The sequence below is a fragment of the Belonocnema kinseyi genome, chromosome 8 (assembly GCF_010883055.1).
Source record: "Belonocnema kinseyi isolate 2016_QV_RU_SX_M_011 chromosome 8, B_treatae_v1, whole genome shotgun sequence".
NCBI classification, from domain to species: Eukaryota; Metazoa; Arthropoda; class Insecta; order Hymenoptera; family Cynipidae; genus Belonocnema; species Belonocnema kinseyi.
Window position 1 is genome coordinate 36,693,909 of NC_046664.1, and position 21,656 is coordinate 36,715,564.

Below are 21,656 nucleotides of genomic sequence, written 5' to 3' on the forward strand. Positions count from 1 at the left end.
TTTAATAAAACACTTAATAATGATAATATTATTATTTAGTACTATTATATATTATTATTAACTACTCTGACCCTCGGTGGCTCAGTTGGTTAGACACTCGGACTTCACATCAGAGGTCCGGGGTCCGATCCCTGAGCCGGTAAAATTATTTCAATGTACCTTTACCGAGGTTCTAGTGGTTTGGAACCAACCTTAAGCTATAGGTCCCCCCATCGTGTACTTGACTGCGACCCAGTCCGTCAATGATGAGGTAAAAACCAGGCTTTGTCCAATATGTCTGGGCAGACTGCTCTCATCAGATCACTTGATTGCATTATAAAAAATGCGTCCGTGACTGATGATATACACCGGGACAGCCCCGTGCAAAAATGATCAAATAAAAATCCAACTCTAACCAAAAATGCCTTCGACATGTTGGCCAGTATAATCCTGTGAAAACATTTCAATAATAATAAATTAAAATGAAAATGGTAGCTCTGAGAAAGCATCCAGAGGTGACTATTCTCACCTCCAACGCTCGTGGCCGCTCGTACTTATATATACTTATAACATCATCGTAGGAGGTTTCAACCATCGTATTAAATTATTTGTATTAATTTATAATATTCTAATCTCACCAGTCACTTGACTTGGTCCGTGGCTATGATGCATAACCGGGTTTACCCGAGTAAAAGTTTAATAAAAGCAATAATAATACCATTATAATCTCATCAGTCACTTGACTTAGTCCGTGGCTATGATGTACAACCGGGTTTACCCGAGTAAAAGTTTAATAAAAACACATAATAATAATAGAGGTGTTCCCCCTACCGAAGGTGTTCCGCGTTTATGTCGCGGTTGGGCTTGAGCTCTCCTCTTCTCATGACTTTGACGGCAATGTTGGAGGTAGCATTGCTACTGACAGGGTTTCCCATACCAAATAGGCTGATAACGAAGAGGAGAGGGACTAAGTAGAACAGCAAAACCCATCAACGAAAAATGGAGAATACATTAAAGATTTTGAAAGGCTAGTCGCTTCCCCAGGATCGTCGGTGGCGATGGTAAGCTGCGAGATGGTCAGGCAGATCTCACTAATCAAACAGCTGGCCAGCAAGAACATCTGCGTAATGGAGATTAAACAACAGGTTGATTTGGCGTGGAAAAACGAAAGCAATGAACATCAGTTAGAGAAAGCCGCGTCAAACGGTCAAGCTAGCCACAAAAATAAATGAGCAGAATCTGGCAGATCAAATACGCTCAATATCTGTAAACAGTCTGCTTTCGGCTGTTAAGATAGCTGCTATCAAAATGGAAGTGGAACGGCAGCTTCCTATTGATGAGCTCGCCTTGGAAGATGTGAATAACGAAGACTTGATTGATGCTGAAGGCATAGGTGCTAGGGATAATGAACTTCATGCACCGGATCCATTAGAACCACATCCGGATATTACTAACGATGATGTGGATAGGGAAATCTCAGAAAAACTACAGCACCTGGAAAGGAATTTTGGTCATGCTTTACTAGAGTTCAGATATGTAGAACCATCACTAAGGCATTCTCTGTCCAAAATAAACATCACAAATGATCTGCGTGCACTAATATCACATCTCGGCAGCAAGGTTTTACCTACATATTTGAACGTAGCACAAACTACGTCAGAGGTGCAAACTCTTGTATACTGTGCAGCTGTGGCAACCGTTAGAACGTTGGGCCGGAAAACTAGGCCTGCAAATGCAGTTTTGGTCCCAGCAAGGGATCGAGATCCACCATGGAAGATGAGCTTGGATATGGATGTCAGCAAATTAAGGTGCAAATTGGGTCGATTAACTCAATATAAAAAAGGAAATAGAACCAGAAAGCTGGTGAACCATGTTACTAAAATCATCCACCCTCGGCACATATCAAGACATTTATACCAGCAATATTGGATGAAATTTTAGACTCTCAACGACAGAGACTTGATGTTCTTACTGCCAGGCTGCGTCGGTACAAGAAAAGTAATACACGAAGGCAACAAAATCAAAACTTTCCAACAGATGAAAGAAGGTTCAATCGTGAACTGAGAGTAAAGCCAAATAACCACCAAGGCACCGAAGTCCCTCAATTGGAAGATATGATTAACTACTGCTCGGGTGTTTGGGGAAAAATAAGCAGATGCAAATTGGACACTGCGCGGTTCAAACTGGAGGAAGCAAGGGCAAGCAATAGCCCTGAAATGAATCTCACAAACATCTCAGCTTTGGATGTTTCATCGGTTTTGAAAAGGGCAAGTAGTTGGAAAGCTCCAGGTCCGGACATGGTGCACAACTTCTGGTATAAGTACCTGGCGAGTGTGCATCTTGCGTTGGCAAGGTGTTTTCAGAAGATCATTGAACACCCAGATCTGATGCCAGGTTTTATGCTCCAAGGTACTACGTATATGATACCAAAAAAACCAGACGCTCAAAATCCATCTGAATTTCGACCGATAGCCTGTCTTCCAACAATTTATAACTGTCTTACAGCTATCATGGCAGATAAAGTAAATTCTCTTTGCGACGAGAATGACATTCTTACAGAAGAACAAAAAGGATGTTGTAAAAACTCACGAGGCTGTAAAGATCTAGTCACTATAGACGCTGTTGCCATGACTCAAGCTCGCAAGCATCAAAGGAACTTACACATGGCATACATTGACTACAAGCAAGCGTTTCCTTCCGTGCCGCATGACTATTTGCGTGAAGTCTTAAAACTTTACAAAATCTGCCGACGCATTATTGACTTTCTAAGCCATGCGATGAGGCTCTGGGGTACAAAAATCAAGTATTTTGATCATGGACAACCAAGGATAACTAGATAACTTTTACTTAACAACATTAATATAATTAAGAGATTATATTCGACCTTACACGGCAGATTAACTTAACAGATTAGGGGCTTTACGACGGGTATATTTCAAGGAGACTCCTTCAGCGCACTATGGTTCTGTTTAGCGTTGAATCCATTGAGCAAAACACTAAACAGCATGTCTCATGGGTTCAGAATTCATGATAATGAGGATGGTCATTAAGTGACTCATCTTCTTTACATGGATGACCTGAAGCTGTACGCTATTTGAGGCAAGAAACTGCAGCAAATGATCGATGTCACAAAGCAGTTTTCCAATGATATCCACATGGAGTTCGGACTAGATAAATGTAGAACAGTGCATTTAATCAGAGGGGAATTAGGGACCGCAGAGTTAGAGAACGAGTTCGAAAATGACATCGAGGCAATGGTTGCAGGCGAATAATATAAATATCTGGGTATTCTTGAATCTGAGGGTATTCAACATGCGATAGCTAAGACAAGCCTAACGACTGCATTCACTACGGGACTCAGATTAATTATGAAGAGTTTTCTCAACTCGGCAAACAAAATCAAAGCGATCAACACATATGCCATCCCTGTCTTCACGTACTCCTTTAGGCTCATAAAATGGCCTAACACCGACCTTGAAAAGTTAAACAGAATTGTTCGCGTGAAAATGACGAAGCACCGAATGCACCACGGAAATTGAGCGATTGAAAGGTTAGTTCTACCACGACATTTAGGGGTTAGGGGCGTTGTAGATGTGAAAAACGGGGTGAGTCACAAGTTATACAGTTGCGAGACTATTTTAACAGCAAACGAAATTTTGCGTTTTACAATACCATCTGTCAAGCGGATCTTGAATACACACCCTTAAATTTGTCCTCCGATGGGGCCTTGAATATCAGGGCAGAAACCATAGAGAAATTAGAAATACAATGGAGGCAGAAAGCCATCCATGGCGAGCACCCCAACACGTTAGATCAAAATGAAGTGGATAGTGAGGCATCTAATATTTGGCTAAGAAAGGGTGTTCTGTATCCAGAGACGGAAAGATTCGTCATTGCAATATAGGACAAGGCTGTCAGCACCAGGAATTATCGCAAACGCGTGTTACATCAAGACGTGGTTGACCGGTGCCGATTATGTGGAGATACCAACGAATCCATCGAGCATATTATTGATGGCTGTCGCGTAATGGCTCAGAGAGAATGTACGCACAGACATAATGATGTAGCGAGCATTATACATTAACAACTTGCCCTAAACCTAGGACTCTTAAAAGAATGGATGCCCTTCTATAGATACATTCCAATGCCTGTTTTAGAAAGCGAAGATTACATCTTACATTGGGATGTTACTATCCAAATGGATCATTACATCCGGGCCAATCGACCTGACATCGTGATGCTGGAAAAAAAGGTGGAAGAGTCTACATCATCGACAGTGCTTGTCCGCTTAACCGAAATTTGCAGTCAACCTATACAACCAAGATCCACAAGTATAGCGAGTTAAGGCATGAAGTAAAGACAATATGGAGGAATGTGAATCATGCATTTATTCATCCCATTGTGATTTCGGCTACAAGCAATCTGCACGTAAGATGCACTGAACATCTTGAGCATTTAGGAGTCAGTAGGGTATTGGCAGCAGCTCAGAAGGTGGTTTTATTAAACACCTGTCGCATTGTAAGAAACTTTCTTGATCATCAGGAAACGAGCGACTAAAAACCCGTGGAGTGGCAGATGGTAGCTCTAAGAAAGCATTCAGAGGTGACTGTTAACACCTCCGACGCTCGTGACCGCTTGTAATTGTATACCTACAACATCATCGCAGGAGGTTTCAACCATCGTATTAAATTATTTGAATTAACTCATGACATTATAATCTTATCAGACACTTGATTTAATCCGTGACTATGATGTATAACTGGGTTTACCCGAGTAAAAGTTTAACAAAAACACTGGAATAATATCACAAAATCCGTTAAAATTCGATTTCCATATATTCCGAAATTCACTTTTTAAAGTTGTTGAAAATTCCTTTGAGTTGTAAAAATTATTCAAATCAATTGAAAATTCTTGGAAGCTTTTAAAACTTCATTTATCCTGGAAATGCCTTGGAATCCTGTAAAATACCAGTAAAATATTTCAAATCCTTTGAAATTTCTTAACACACTCGAATATTTCAAATCCTTTGAAATCCGTTTGTGTTCACTTGAAAGTTTTTTAAAGCTCTTGAAAATTTTTTGGAATTCTTAAAAATGCTCTAACATTTTTTTAATCATTTGGAATTCCTTCAAATTTTTGAAATCTATTAATAATTTCTTGAAATTTATTTAAATACCATAAAATATTTCAAATCCTTAGAAATCTTTTGTATTACCTTGAAACTTTTTAAAGTTCTTGAAAATTCCTCGGAATTTCAAAAAATACCCTAAAATCTTTCAAATAATTTGGAATATCTTCATATTATTAAAAACTTCTTTAAACTTTTTGAAGCTCTTAAATTCCTTATAATTTAAAAAAATACCATAAAATCTTCTAAATCCTTTCAAATCCTTTCAAATCCCTTCAAATTATTGAAATCTATTAAATATCCTTTAAAAGTTTTCAAAATTCTTTAAAATAGTAGTTCAAATCATTTGAAATCTTTTCAAATCCCTTGAAACTTTTTGAAGTTCTTAAAATCCTTTGAAATCCTTTAAAATGATTGAACTCAACTGAGAATTTTTTGGTAACTTTTAAAATAAAGTAATTTGAGAAAAAAGTGATACAGTGACTGCGTGGCAGCCGTCATTTTTCTTGACAGTCACTGAAGGATGTACACTACGTACAATCAATCTCAAAAGTAGCCTATCTTTAAAATGATTGATAAAATCGACAGAAAAAGATCTATTAATAATTTTTGTAAATCTTGATGGAGACTTCTAAGCACTTCAGAAAAAAAAGGATTTAGGTTAAAATTGTTTATTTAACAGCAGTTATTTAAAGATTTCGTTTTTCCTTTTTCTTTAGGGAAAAGCTACAGTTTTTATTTAATCCTAATCATCGAGGCCTCATTTTATTCTTTGCAGGATTCTCTACAATCCTGAATATTTTTTTCTGAAGTGTGCTTTGAAGCCTACATCAAATCAAGACTTACAGAAATTAGTAATCGATCTTTGTTTATTGATTTTATAAATCATTTTAAAGATAGGCAACTTTTGAGATTGATTGTACGTAATGTACATCCTTAAAATGTGCTTCTTATAGGAATTCCCTGACTTTTGCATTCTTTTTTCAAAATCCCTGCTTTCCAGAGTTTTTTCCTGACCTGCGACCACCCTGTAATCATTCCTCAATCTCCACGATTCTCGCTGAAAGGTACCTCTCCAAAATGCGTTAAAATACACACGACAATGCATTATTAATCTCGGCATCTCTAGATCTACATATCCTAAGCCTAAAGCCTAGAATCAAAACCCAAAACCCTGCCTAAACCAACAAAATCAATTCACCTCAGTGTACAGTTTATACATAAACGTGTCCTCAACCTTGTTTAAATGCAATACTTATATAGTAGGCCTGGCCGGGTTTCCCCATAGTCTGGGATCCAAGAGCACTTGAGCATCCATTTTAGGTCCTGATGATTTGATGATTGATTCTTTTGCAGAATGTTCTCCTGATTCCGAGTATACCGGGTGTACATAGCGAATTCCGGGTCGTTTTGTTGTTATTTGACATTTTATGTGTGACATTCCATATTCATTTAAAGAAGTGTAATATGCACAAATTTGGTTGATAGTGTATGTTGATTTCATTTATAGTTTCGAGAAAAAAATAGCGTTTTAATAAAAAACGATTTCTCCAGTACATTTTTTATCAATTAACAATTTGCTTATGGAATCATACAGAACTAACTAAGGCAAATATAATTGGTTTTGAAATTTTTTTAATTAGGCTATTAGTTTAGTTTTGAAAAAATTCTTATTAAATACAAAGTTTTCACGTCTGTGTGTATGAGTGTTAGTAAGAGCATTAAATGGCCAGGCAGCGAGGGGAGACTCGGAAGCTGCAGGTTTGCAATCTGAACCGCAACCTCACACATAAGCGCACATGCGCAAACATCCTACTTAATAGAATTTTCTAAGCCAATAGCGCAATCAAAAAAATTTACAAACAAATTATCTTTGTCTCAGCTATTTTTATATGATTCCAGAAAAAAATTTGTGAAATGATAAAAAATTTCATTGAGAAATGGCTTTTCATTAAAAAGCTATTTTATTGTTTTTATCGAAAACTACCAATTAAATCAGCATACACTATGAACCAAATTTGTGCCTAATACACTTCTTTAAATGAATATGGAAAAATATTTTCAAAACTTTAATAATTTTCAGAGATATGACATTTTTTATCTAAACTCATAAAATGTCAAATAACAAAACGACCCGGAATTCGCTATGTGCACCTGATATATTTGGAATCAGTAGAACATTCTGCACAAGAATCAATCATCAAATCATCAGGACCTAAAATGGATGCTCACTCTCCTCTTCGGATCCCAGACTACCAAAAGTACTTCACTATTTCAGTTTCTTTTATACATCCTACAAATGCGTACAATTTAGACTCTAGACTTTGGAGTGTATCAGCGCAATCTGAGTACTGAGAACTGAGTACACCGACTTCTCTCCGTGGCAGTTGCGTCCCTCTGATACGAAATACGAAAGCCCTCAGGATCAGCGAATGGGATATAGCGGCGGCAGGAGCGCAAAAGGGGTTGATGCTCCGGGGGATGGCGGGAGGAGCGGAGCCGCGGGGTAAAAGGACTGATGTGTATTCGGCGGGATTCGGTCGTGTGAACAGGACTGTCTGGCATCGATCGGCTCCAACGGGGGTTCCACACTTCCACAAGGCTGGTAGTGAGCCTAGTGCCTACCCCAACCTCTCCACAAATAACGCGAACGATCGACGACCTCCAAAAGTCCTCTCCACCTTCTTGCCTTGTAGTTTCTACGATACTCCAATGTCTCTACGTCATCCTCCCTCTACTCTCTGGATGTCTGTCTCACTGGATATTTTAGGGAAAATTTGCCCTTTACTCAAGCAGTCAAGCACCTCCATTTCATCCCCTTCCTTTCCTACCCTCAGACTCAGCTTTTGTACCTCCTTACCCTCAGAATTCTAAAGCTAAGCGGCTAAGGGAGTGTCCACATATTAGGTGACGATATTTTCAGTGATTTTTGACTCACCTCTCTATCTCTCTTCTGTGACAATTTGTGACATTTCGGTGACACCCTCCCTCAACCATTCAAAATACTATGTAACACTGAAGCTGACAACCCTCCTATTTTTAAATACAAAATGTAAATGTAATTTTGTATAACTGTCAATTGAACAATGAATAACGAGTTGAATCTATTTGATGCTAGTTTTAGAATAATTTTATTTAGAAATTTTTTTACTTAACAACATTAATATAATTAAGAGATTACATTCGATCTTACACGGCAGATTAACTTAACAGATTAGGGGCTGTCCACGAACTCTGTACCACTTTTTAAAAGAATTTTTTTTCCTGTTTTCAAAGAATATGTCCTTTTCCTCGGGTTTGGCTTGTATGTGAGCTGAATTAATAAAACCTAAAAAGAAAATCAAACTATTTTTGCTTAAAAATTAATTTTCTTAAAAGAATACTTCTATATTTTTAGTTCATAATTAATTAATTTTTATTAAAAATTCTACTATTTGATTTAAAATGACATTATTTTTGTTAGAAACGCAACTATTTTGTTAAAAATTCATTTTTTTTGGTTAAAAATGTAACTGTTTAGTAACAAATTCATACTTTTTAGTTGAAAATTAATTTATTTTCTTGATAAGTCATCTTCTCTTTGTAGAAAATTAATCTCCTTGGTTCAAAAATCAACTTTTAAGTTGAAAATTCAATTATTTTTTTGATTTTTGAATTCTTTTCATGATTTTTTTGTTAAATATCCATGACTTTAGTTGAAAAGCTACTTTCTTAACAATTCTTTTTGGTTGAAAATTCCTATTTTCGGATAGAAAATTCCTCTATTTTGTAGAGAATTCGCTTTTAAGGCTTAAAATATCAGTAATTTGTTAAAAAATGAACTTTTTCTTTGAAAGTTCATATTTTTGGTTCAAAATTAAACTACTTTCGTAGAATATTATACTATTTCTTGAATAATTAAACTATTTATATGAAAATTAAACTATTCTGTTGAAACTTCGTTTTCGTGGGGTAAAAATTATTATTCTTATATCTGAAAATGTAGCTTATTTCATTCTTGGTTAAAAGATTTTCCTTAATGACTTAAAAATTTTAATTTTGTGTGGAAAATTCATCATTTTTTTAAAAGATTCAACTACTTTGTTAAAAATTCGTGCTTTTAGCGAAATTCAACTGCTTAAAAATGAGTTTTTTCTTGCGCTTCATTACAAGTTAACTTGAAAACTCAACTACTTTGTTGAAAATTAGTCTATGTGATTAGAACATTAATATTGTTTGTTCACAATTCTTTTTTTTTTGTTGAAAATTAGTATTTTAGGGCCATGTGACGAGTGGGTCACCTGACCAGATTCCTACCTTACCCTCACTTTTTTTATTTCCCAACGTATTTTCACACGAAGCGCCACATCGAGTTGAAAATTTGGGATAATGAATAAGAAGCATTAAGAAAAGTGGGTCTGCTCCTAAATTTTAATAATTATGAAAAAAGAAGAAAAGACTATTCACACCAAAAAACTTTTTTCAAAATTATACGAATTTAGGACCAGACACACCATTCTTAGTGCTTCTTTTTTAGTATCCTAAATTTTCAACTCGATGTGGCGTTTTGTGTAATAATAAGTTGGGAAATAAAAAAAAGTGGTGGTAAGGTAGGAATCTGGTCACGTGGCCCACTCATCACATGGCCTTAACTGCAAATTTAACAGTTTATTTTTGGTTGAAAACTTTTCTTTTTTAGTTAAAAATTCAAATATTTGAATGAAAATTCTTGTGTTATATAGACCTTTGTAAATTAGAAAAAAAAAACTAAATTTAAATTACTTTTTAAGAAAATAATGGAATTTTTAACAAAATAATTAAATTTCGAACCAAATAATATAATTTTTAACTAAAAGCGATAAATTTTGGACCAAAAATATTGTATTAGTCTTTTAAAATAAAAAGAATTGACTTTCAATAGAAGCAGATTACTTTTTAAAAAAATAGTTAAATTTTCAATACAAAAGGACCATTTTCTATGCAAAAAGACGAATGCTTAACAAAAAGTTGAATTTTCAACCAGAATAAAAAACCACGAGAAATAGGGGAAAAGCGAAAGTTTGTTGAAAAAAGGGGCTGTGCTCTGTTTGGAACAGTCAGCCTCCTGCATCGAAGTTACTTCACTAGTACGATCAAGTGAAGTGTGGACGCCAGATGGCGCCGGGAGTCTTCCCAGCCTATATTTATATGGCAAGCATAGGAAAGATTAAAGAAAAATTAATTTGATTAATATTTTTCGCAATGGGATTCGGTTTTATGTATGACAAATTAAGGTGTGAACATTTTTTAAGTTTTACTACTTTAAAAGCTTGCACTAAAATAACAAAACATGGGTGGAAAGCGGTGTGTTACTCCTGCATGTAAATATCAGGTTATGACAGCTACTCCAAAAAATTTAATTTCTTTTATGTGCCAGAAGCTAAAGAAAATGTTAGAGCCTAACAAAAAGCCATCTTAATATTAGTGTTATTTATATAATAATTGGCAATAAATGTTTTTATATTTTTGTTTGAATTGTTTGTGAGATATAAAATAATATGTTTACATATAAGTATCTTCATTTCAAACAAAAAAAATTACGCAGAATTATAAAAATTGCAATAAGTACAGTGTGCATATTTGAATGAAAAATATGAAACATTTCATCTTTATCTAAAACCATATTTTGATTTTTAAACATTCTTTTGTTGAATTGTAAAAAAAATTTAATAAAAACTATTTATTTTAATAAAAATTATAGAAGATTTTATCTTAAACTAAAACTATATCTTTATATTTTAAAATTATTTTGTATAAATATTAACAATTAAATAAAGACAAAGTATTTTAATAACAGGGTGGCCGTTTTAATCCAAGAAAAAAATTCCCGCTTTTTCCCCGTTCAGAAACATTTTTCACGGCCAATAAAATTTGCATGTAAAAAATTGAAGGTACTCACACTTTTCAATTTAACAATTTTTAATAAAATGCAGATAAAATACAAAATTTAGAATTTTTAACTTTTATAAATTATTGAGTTCAAAGATTTAGACCAAAATTTAATTCAGGTTATCATTTTCAATGGCCTAAATTAAAGAATCGATTAATTTTACATTTTTTATTATTTTAAACAATTTCAAGGTAGAAACGTTAAAAATTGAAAAATTAAATTAAAAAAAAAGAATACTTCTTAAATTATAAGTTAAATTACTTTCATTTTTGAAATGAATCGAATTTTTCCTACAATTTTTAGAAAATCCTGAAAATTTAAAAGAAATTTCTTAAAATCTTCCAGATTATTTCTTAGCAATTTTAGAAATCTTATTAAATCTTTTTGAATATTCTCTTTAAAAAAATCTCTAAGATGAAAAATTATTTTCAATTTTTCTAAGAATCTTAAAAAAATGTTTTTATTCTTTTAAATCGAAATATTTCTAACTATTCAATAATTATTCTTTTTCGCAATTAATCAAATTTTAAATTGAATAGATTAAAATTGAAAATTTAAGACTGAAACAATAGTTGATAAAAAATGAATTACTATCAAGTTATTTATAAATTGAAAATAATTTATAAATTTTACAAGAGAAGCTTACATTTTTTAAATGACTAAGACTTACGAATTGCAAACGTTTAATTTTTAACGTTAAAATCTGTAAATTACTAAATTTTGAACAGAGTTCGAATCGTTTTTTTTTTTAATAAATTATTGTTCCCTTTTAATACTTAAAGCACAGATTTATTTAAAAAATTGTTTAATTAAATATGCAAGTATTCAAGACTGCATATTATAATTCTTTAAATTAACATTTTTAAAGTAGAAGATTTTTGGATTACGCATTATAAACTGAATGATGTCATAATTGAAAAGGATTAAAATTCAATTTGCGATTTAAAAAACTGTTGAGATCAAACTTGGAGAGAACTTTTTTTCTCTCTAAAAATTCCCTCTAAAAACATGGAACATTTCATCTTAAATTCAAACGATATCTTTATTAAAAAATATCTGGCGTAGAAATAAAAAAAATGATATAAAAGCTGTATTTTATAAAACTCTTCTGGAGAAATATGAAAAACCAATCAAACACTGTATTTTAGTAGACAATATTGAACATTTTATATTAAATTGAAACTATACTTTCATTTTAAAAAATTCTTTCGTGTAAATATAAAAAATGTAATAAAAACTGTATGTATTTTTATGAGAAATATGGAACATGTTATCTTAAAGTGAAACAATATCTTTATTTTTTTAATTCTTTCATAAAAAGATTTCTAAAAATCTATAAAAACTATACGTTCTTAATTTATTTATTTAAATTTAAGTTTTTTAGGTTAATTAATCTTTCGATAAATTTATTAAATCGTTTATTCCAATAAATTATCTGTTATTGTATCAGGGCTACTGTTGTTAATGAATTACTAATTTATACCAACATCTGACATTATTAATTCTTATCATTTTTTACAAAACTACTTTATATAAATTTGATAGACGTATTTAGAATTCAATAATAAAATGTAGTATAATTATAAGTTTAATTTTGTCTCTTGAGTTGAAAAATACTTTAAATTTAGTTACTCCAAGTTACGATTGAAACCAATCACAAGTTCCCGCAGCTAGAAAAGAATATTTTAACGATTTTTTTTTCACTTACTATTACTCTTATATTCAACAAGGTATGGAGCTTTAATTATGTTATGCATAAAACCAATTGTAATTACGGATAATATAAATGAAATTAATTTCGAACTAATTTTGCCTATTCCTGCCATGTAAAAACAGGCTGGAAAGACTCCCAGCGCCATCTGCGCCGCACGCTTCACTTAGCCCACTGGCGAACTAACGCTAACGTACAGGCGTTGCAGGGGACTGGTATCAGTATACTTTTATGCTCCCAAAATGACTGGAAGTGCTGAGTAAATTTGATATTTGAAAACAAAATATATAACACGTGAACTTACGTCATTTACCAACTTAAAATCAGTTTTTCTCGAAATTTTGTTATGCCTATTATAGTAATTAATTAAATGAATTAAACCAATTTAGGTTAACTATGTAATCAATATGTTGAATATCTCAAAATGAATTTTTCGTTCAATTTATTGCAAAATTAAAAACAAATCTAAACAAAGCAACCATATAAGAACATAGATAATATAAACTGAAATTTCACGTGTTTACATCGAACCAACAATACAGTCGAAAATTTAACCTTTATTTTGGAAAATTTGAAAATGAAATTATTTACTTTTTAATCATTCAGACCTAAACTTCCAAAATGATCTCAAAACACAGGAAACACGGTGAATATTCACGAAAATAAGAGAATAAATTCTTATTATTAAAATTAATATAGAAACAATATTAAATTCTATAATATGAAATGTTTTAAATTCCTAAGATTTCAAGTCGAAATATTTTGCATTTCCAACAAAGTAATTCAATTTTCAACCCAAAAAGTTGAGAACTTTGAAGAAAAAGAAACGAATTTTAAACAAAGTCATTGAACTTTTATCAAAATAATTGAATCATCGAAGAAAAAAGATTAAACTCTAACCAAATAGTTGAATTTTCGAGACAAAAAGACCAAATACTTCAATGAAAAAAAAATTAATTATCAACCTATTAGTTCCATTTTCAAGTAAAAAAAGAACTATGTTAGAAGATAGTAGAATTTTTAACGAAATGTTAATTTTCAACAACATAAAAATTAATTTTTAATCAAGCAGTTGCATTTACAACTCAAATAGTTGGGGTTTCAATAAAAAAATACGAATTTTTAACAAAGTAGAGGAATTTTTAATCAAATAATTAAATGATCATTCCAAAAAGACGAATCCTTTACCAGAAAATAACATTTTTTTAATGAAAAAGTGTATATCAAACCAAGAAAGATGATAAATGAATTACCTGTCTGAAAAATTAAAATTTCATTAAATAGATTGTTTTCAACCAAAAGAGATGAACTTTTAACCAAATAGTTGAATTAACAATAAAGAAAACATTCATTTTGAATTCAACCTTTGCATTTCAATCAAAAGAAACGAATTATTATTACTAACCAAAAAGCTTAATTTTCATGTCAAAAAAGCTAATTTTTTAGAACACAGTTATATTTTCAACAAAAAAGTTCATTTTTAACCTGGAAAGATGAATTTTGAACCAAAAAAGATTCTGTTACTGCCATAAAAAAAGACATTTTCAATCTAATAGGATACATTTTTTGTTCAAAAAGGCGAGTGCTATTAATTCAGTTTGCATTTAAGCAAAAAAAATAGAAAAACGGGGAAATGGGGACGTTTTATGAAACCGGAGAAAAAGAGGAATTCTTTAAAAAATGGTAAAAGGGGAAAGAGGGTGAAGACTGCAATCGAATTTGAAATTAATCGATTTTAAATGTTTTCGACTTAAAAATGGCCAACTGTCAAGGCTTGCAATTTTTAAGATTTTCGATTAACATGGTAACATTTGTCTAGTTTTCTACTTCAATTTTTTGGTTTCATTGTCGCATTTTTTCAAAAAAATTAGAAACAGTCACACCATTCGAGCCCTATAAATTGGTAAACTAAAATTTTCATATTAAATATTATTATTGTCGATTACTGGTCTGATATTTGAACTAGGAACGCCACTATCCATGGGTGGAGCGTTAACCAATTATTCTTAACGTGCGCCTTCCACTCATTGATAGTTGCGTCTCTGTTTCAAATCCGGGCTGAGGCAGATTTTTGTCTCCTTTCTCCAAATATTAGACCAGTAATCAAAACTAATTTAAAATTTAAAATAAAAAAAAATTAATTAATACTCGAGACAACACAATAACATGATTTGCTTATATTGAAAAACATTGTTCTGCACGTCTAGACTCTGGATGTCTGTCCTCGTAAAAAGTCTGAGATACAAATTGTTATCACACCTCCCCAGGACAGACTCTTTCTCACTCCTCTCTTTATATAAATTATTCAAACGATGGTTCGTTCGCCTGTACTGCCGCAGTTAAGAAAAATTAGGCAAATCAGACACATCCAATAAAAAGTTAGGAATCCGAATCCGACAGTTTTTACGGTCTTCGACCCGAGTAGAGTCCAGGTTCGCGACGACCATCCATGACGACGGTCTATCGATCGAACTGGCTGATTGGAGCTTCCCCATGGCAACTCGTGCATTTTGACATGTTCCGGTTAGGAGTTTCGCTGCTTTAAAACTGGTCTTTGTAGAATGTAGAGTGTCGATTTAGATTACAGAGTATGTAGACTCAGTGGACTCCGAAGCGATAGAATTGGCCCTACCTGATTGTTTCTACTTGGGAAGAATGACCACATGTCCAGGATGAATTCGGTTGGAAAATCTGGTGGTTTGTGGTGATGTGTAAACCATTAACCGTACTGAATTTAATTATTCCTGATAGAGGCCTTTGGTTCTCGGCTTTGACAATTTTTAATTTTTAGCCAGATTTGAACTTTTAAGAGCCTTTTCGAAACTTCATTCTTCACTGCAATTTCTCTTGGAAAACGCCTTTGGATCAAGGAGAATAAAAAAATAATTATTATAAATCTAGAGTCTGGGATCCAGTAAATTATCTAATATTAGGCATTTTTAACTTTCCCTAACAATTAGTTTTCAAAGAGTAGCATTTTAATTTTGTGCCTTTTTAAACATTTTCAACAGAAAAATTTAATTTTCCACGAAAAAAGATTACTTTTGAATAATATAGTTAAATTTGCAGTTAAATAGTTGAATTTCTTATTAAAAACTAGAAATTTTTAATAGAGAGCTTGAATTTTCAACAAAATAATTTTCAACCAAATGGTCACATTTTCAATAAAGAAAAATTAAGCCAAAAACACACATTTTTTCGAAGACAGTTGAATTCTTAACGAAAACATTATTTATCAATGAAAAATGTAATAGTTGATATTTCAGCATCCATAAACAAATTTAAAAAAAAGTTCAATTTTCAACCAATAAAGATTAAATCCTAACAAAAAATACAACAGTTGAAATTTCAACAACAACAAAAATTAATTTTCTATCAAAAGAGATGAATTTTTAAACCAAAAAGACCAATTTTCAACCAAAAAGATGAATTTTAAACAAAAAACATGACTTTTGATACAAATAGTTGAATTTTCATCTAAAAAGACAAATTTTTAACCAAAAATGAAATAGTTTAATTTTCAGTAGAAAAAGTTAATTTTTAACAGAAAAAAATCAACAAAGTAGTACAATTTCCAACCAAATAGATAAATTTTCCAACTCAGAAGATGAATTTTTAACAAATCAAGATTTTTCCATGAAGAAAGAAAAAAATGTCATCGAAATTATTTAGGTTTTTAGCAAAAAGATAAATTTTCTATAAAAAGTTGAATATTCAATTAGAAAAAAAAAACAATTTTTAATAAAAAAGTTAACTTACATCCAAAAAAATTGCATTTTTAAACAAAAAACATGTAACTTCTACCCAAGAAGATTAATGTTTATGAAAAAAGAATATTTTTCTACTTAAAAATACCAATTATCAACAAAAAATAGAAACTTTATATTTTCAGTTTAAAAAAGTAATTACAAAGAACAAATTTTTAACCAAATAGTTTAGTTTTAAACCCAAACATATTAGTTCAACTTTACATCTTAAGTTATGAATCTTCATAAATAATGCTTTTGAACAAAGTGGTTCAACCATCAACCATGTAGTTCAATTTTCAATCAAAAAAATTAATTTACAACGAATAATGAAATAAAAGATATTTCAACCACAAATGATTTTAGTTTTAAATATAAAACTGTTGAACTCAACCAAAAACTACAGAATTTTAGTAAAATCAGTCGAATGATCAACCAAAAGAAAAATAATTTTCCCCCAAAAAAAGATGACGTTTGAAACAAACATGTGAATTATCAACAAATAAACTTTCTGCGAAAATTGTTGCATTTTCAAGCCAAATAATAAAATTTGTCACTAAAAATATAGTCCTCAGAAGGAACGAACTGAAAAAAAGAACGAAAAGTAGAAATACAAGATAAATAAATTACTAACAAAAGAATATTACATCAGGGTCACTTAAAAATTTAATTGATAAAAATTCCTTAATGCGTCTCTGACCATTAACATTCAAAGACCAGAATACTAATCATGTAATATTTTCAACATTGAATGTTTATGAACATAAAAAAAACAATTTGATTTCTCATCAAATGTTTTTTTATTTACCTGTTTAAATATTTAAAAAATGATTAAAAGTTTTTCTTATAGAAATTCCCCAACTTTTCACAATTTTTTTTCCAAATCCCTGATCTTTTCCCTGACTTCCAGTTTTTCCTTGACCAACGGCCACTCTGTAATAAATTGTTTCGATTTCTAATCCTATCTATTCTTATTTTTCCGAAAAAAATCCTTTTTTCAATATTGCACTCACATTCTGATATATTTGTAGTCAGAAGAAGTTTGAGTGTTTCGAGTAAAAAAAAACTAATTGTAAGTCTCTGATAAGCTGATTGCGAAAACGACCACCAAAAGCGACGCCAGTGTCTGGCACAAGTTTTCGACGTCTTTCTTCTGTATTCCCTTGAGAGTTGAGATTCAGTCTAGACTTAAACTTCTACTTGAGTAGGTGGCAGACGCGTTCATCTTCTTTATACAGAAAATATGCCACACATTAAAAAATTCAGATCTTGCCACCTTAGACTGATTCTACACGTATACAAATCGAACTTGTAATATTCAATACTAAATTCAAAATAAACAACTTAAGGATTTTCATTTTTATTTAGAACTGCCATTTAGATCCTAATCTTCCATTAACAACTTTAACTTAGAGACCTTCTATTTTCAGATTCCATTTTAACACGAAGCCAATTTAAATCTGGAATAGGCTACATATATTTTCCTCTAGAAAAAAAAGAGCCAAATATTTTCGCAGTGTGGGTTTGGTAATTTCCAGTATCAAACCCACAGTTCTTGACGACCGGTTTTATCGTGTTTAACATGTTGATTCCAGTCTTTCAGCTTTGCTTTGCAAAGATATAATTTTAAAAAGTATGAAGTCCATGCAAAAAAATTAATAAAATCGTACCGTTATATTCAGGAAGGTCGCAAAATTTCATTTTCAAAATTCCCTGAATTTTCTCTCATTTCTTTTTAATTTTCCCTAACCATGAACAGCCAAAAACCAAAATTTTAATCGTGGTATCAATTTAAATAAGCTGCAATTTTTTGTTTAAATCATAAAAATTCCTAAAACCATACGAAATCCCTCAACTTCTTGAGACTAAATTCTTTGATATCCATTAAAATACGATAAATTCCCGTGAATCTCCATGAAAATTATTGAGATTTCCTGAAATACTAGAAAATCTATTAAAATACCTTGAGAGTTTTTAATATCCTTTAAAATAATTGAAACCCACCTCCCCAGAAACTTTTAAACTATCACAAAAGTTTATTAGTTCCTGTAAAATCGTTCCATATCTTCCGAACTTCTAGGAAATTCTTTAAACCCACATGAAAAATGGTTTAAATTCCTTCAATCCATTAAAAGCCTTGAAAATGTTCAAATATCTGGAAAATGCTTTAGAATTTTTTCAAAATATCTTAAAATATTTCAAGTCCTTCGAAATCACTTAAAATTTTTAAAAGCTTTTTAAAAAATCTGTAAGTTCTTTAAAATACATTAAAATTCCTTCAAATTATTGAAATATATTACAAATTTCTTGAAATCGTTTAAAATACCCTAAAACATTTCAAATTGTTTTAAATTCAGATGAAAAAAATTAAAGGCAATGCAAAAAGATTTAATGAAATGCCCAAGAATGACAGGTCAGTTAAAAAAACTTCCAAACAAATTAAGCAAAAAAGAACAAACATTTTTTTTTAATCCATTGAATGCAGTAAATTTATAAGAATTCAAGTGAAAAGAAAAAATCGAGAGAATCATAAAGGATTCAGGACAAACTAATAAGAATTAAGGGTGAATTCCCAATGAATTCAAATAAATCGCTTTTTGTGAATAAACTCTTTGAAATCCATTGAAATATTATAAAGGCCCGTGAAATTCTTTGAAATTTGATAAGGTTTCCATTTAAAATTCATTTGAATGATTGAAGTCTTCGGAAATCATATAAAATCCTTTGAATCTTTTGAAATATTAAAAAAATTAAATGGAATCTTTTAAATTGTGTAAAATATTTAAAATCCTAGAGTTTCTTACAGCTCTTAAAAATTTCGTGGAATTAAAAAAAAACCTAAAATATATCAAATCCTTAGAAATATATATCATCGGAACCAGAAGATTCTCCATAATTAAACAAAATAAAAAGTGAATTGACAAGAAATATGGATTTTTTATCATTTAATTTAGATTTTTTCTTTATTATATTTAATATAAAACGCCACCTCTTATGCCTTCAAGTTTCATCAGAATTTAATTATCGGTTTTGTAGTTCCGTTTGCGGGGTATTAATTAAATATAATTTTTTTCAGAAAATACAAAAAAAATCGAAAAAAAATGTCAGTTAACAGGTTTAGACCGCGGACACTTCATTTGTAGATCCGGATATTTCTGACTCCAGATCCTGATTCCAAGGAATTTGCAATTTTAAAATCCCTTTTAATTAATTGAAATCTTCGGAAATCTTATAAGACCTCTTGGAATCTTTTGAAATATCCTAAAATCCAATAGGTACAATAAAACCATTCTATAGCCTCACAAATTCTAGGAAATTCTTTAAACACACATGCAACATTTTTTTAAATCCCCTAAAATCATTCAAATTCTTGGAGATTCCTTGAAAATGTTTAATTCTCCTGAGTATACCTTAGAATCTTTTAAAATACCCAAAAATATTTTAAATACTTTGAAATCTTTTGAAATCGCTCGAAACTTTTTAAAGCTCGTTCAAATTCCTTGGAGTTTTTTAAAAATACCCTAAAATGTCTCTAATTCTTTGGCATGCCTTTAAATTATTGCAATACATTAAAAATTCCTTAGAGTATTTAAAAATATCCTAAAATACTTCAAATCCTTTGAATCTTTCGAAATCCTTTGAACCTTCGTAAAGCTTTTTAAAATTCCTCAGAAGTTTTAAAAATATCCTAAGATCTTTCAAATCCTTTAACCCTCTACCGCCCACAGTGACATATATGTAACGTTTGCAAGACTTGAGTTTTTTTAAATATGACTTTGAGACGAACAGCAATTTTTAACGCAAGGATTTACATGAAAGTCACGACGGTCATGAACTAGAATTTTAGTTTTGTATACACTCCGCCATAGGAATAATATGCCTAAATATCTCATAAATAAAATATAAATAAATAAAAATAAATAAAAATAAATAAGAAAGTTAAGAAAGAAAGCTAAATAAAAAGAAAGTTTTAAGGGCGGTAGGGGGTTAAAATAACTTGAAATTATTGGAATCTATTACAAATATCTTATTATCCTTTAAAATATCGTCAAAGGTTTGGAAAGACAATGTAGCTTCGATTAGTTTTCACAGTTACTCAAAAAAGGGCTTCTTACAGAAATTCTCCGAATTTAGCAATATTATTTTTCAAAATTCATGACTTTTCCTTGAATTCCAAGTTTTCCCTCGCCTATGGCCACTCTGGTTAGCTTAAGACTTGAACTAGGAGAAAGTTTAGCCTTAAACCTAAATTTTTTAATTTTGTAACTGCTTTAAAAGAAGTTTTCATTTGACACCGCAAATTCTATTTTACAAGTGGGTTAGTAATCTACGCAAATTACTGAAGACGCCACATTTTAACAAAATAGCTCACCAATCTAACGAACGAGTGAAAAATCCAGATATTATTTTCGAGATCTCGTTTTAAAATAATTATATATTTATGTCGATAAATATAATTTTAAATTTAGGAAATTTCAGATAATTTCAAAAAAGATTTATTACATTTTGGTAAACGTGTAAATACTTAAGTCACATTTGACTAATTTTCCTTTCTCAGTCAAAATCTGGAACCTACTTTTGAATACTAATTAAGTCGTAACCATTCTTTTCGTTTTTGAACGACTTGTCCTAATAATACTATAAAGATTTAAATATATTTTGAGTTATATAAATTCCACTGGAAGGTAATTTTAATGCCTTTCAAAGTGACATTTGCAGATTGCACACTTTCCTTTAGGAAGAAGAATAAAAAAATATATCGAAAGGAACTTCCTATTAAATGTCAATGCATGTAGTTCTAGTATCTTCGCAAAATTCCAAAATCCTAAGACTGGATTCTTGCGCAAACATTTTAAAATTAAGACTCAAAACATCCACTACTGTAATTTTGTGATTGTGAATTCTCTTTCGTTAAAAAAGCTTAGCTCGAGAGTTTGAGCGCACCTACGGCACGCGACTGAGGGCAATCCCACTCCGCGCTTAGTTTTTGCATTTCTTCCGCATTCGGGCACAGACCTTTTAAAATCAAAGGTCAACGGACCGACAAATGTAATTTTGTGCTTTTGAACTCTCTTTTGTTAAAGCTCTTTTGGCTTTAACGAACACATTTTCATCGCGTATCTCGTGCTTCGCACTCGATTTTGTTCAACCTGTCAACTTTTCTACATTATAAACAACACTTTT

At 31.3% G+C, this 21,656-nt stretch overlaps 1 protein-coding gene across 5 annotated transcripts in view; it reads right to left on the reverse strand.

The window, feature by feature from the left end:
* LOC117178084 (histone acetyltransferase KAT7) overlaps nucleotides 1-21,656 on the reverse strand; it is a 150,335-nt gene that overhangs the window by 59,751 nt on the left and 68,928 nt on the right. The window contains exon 10 of one of the 5 annotated variants that reach the window (XM_033369320.1): nucleotides 8,305-8,435. The exons of 3 other annotated variants lie outside the window; for them this stretch is intronic. In XM_033369320.1, coding sequence (XP_033225211.1) covers nucleotides 8,322-8,435 — 114 coding nt within the window. In that variant the 3' untranslated portion in view covers nucleotides 8,305-8,321. Of the gene's footprint in view, nucleotides 1-8,304; nucleotides 8,436-15,522; nucleotides 15,585-21,656 lie in introns of those variants that run through there. One more of the 5 variants, XM_033369321.1, reaches the window with a different exon arrangement.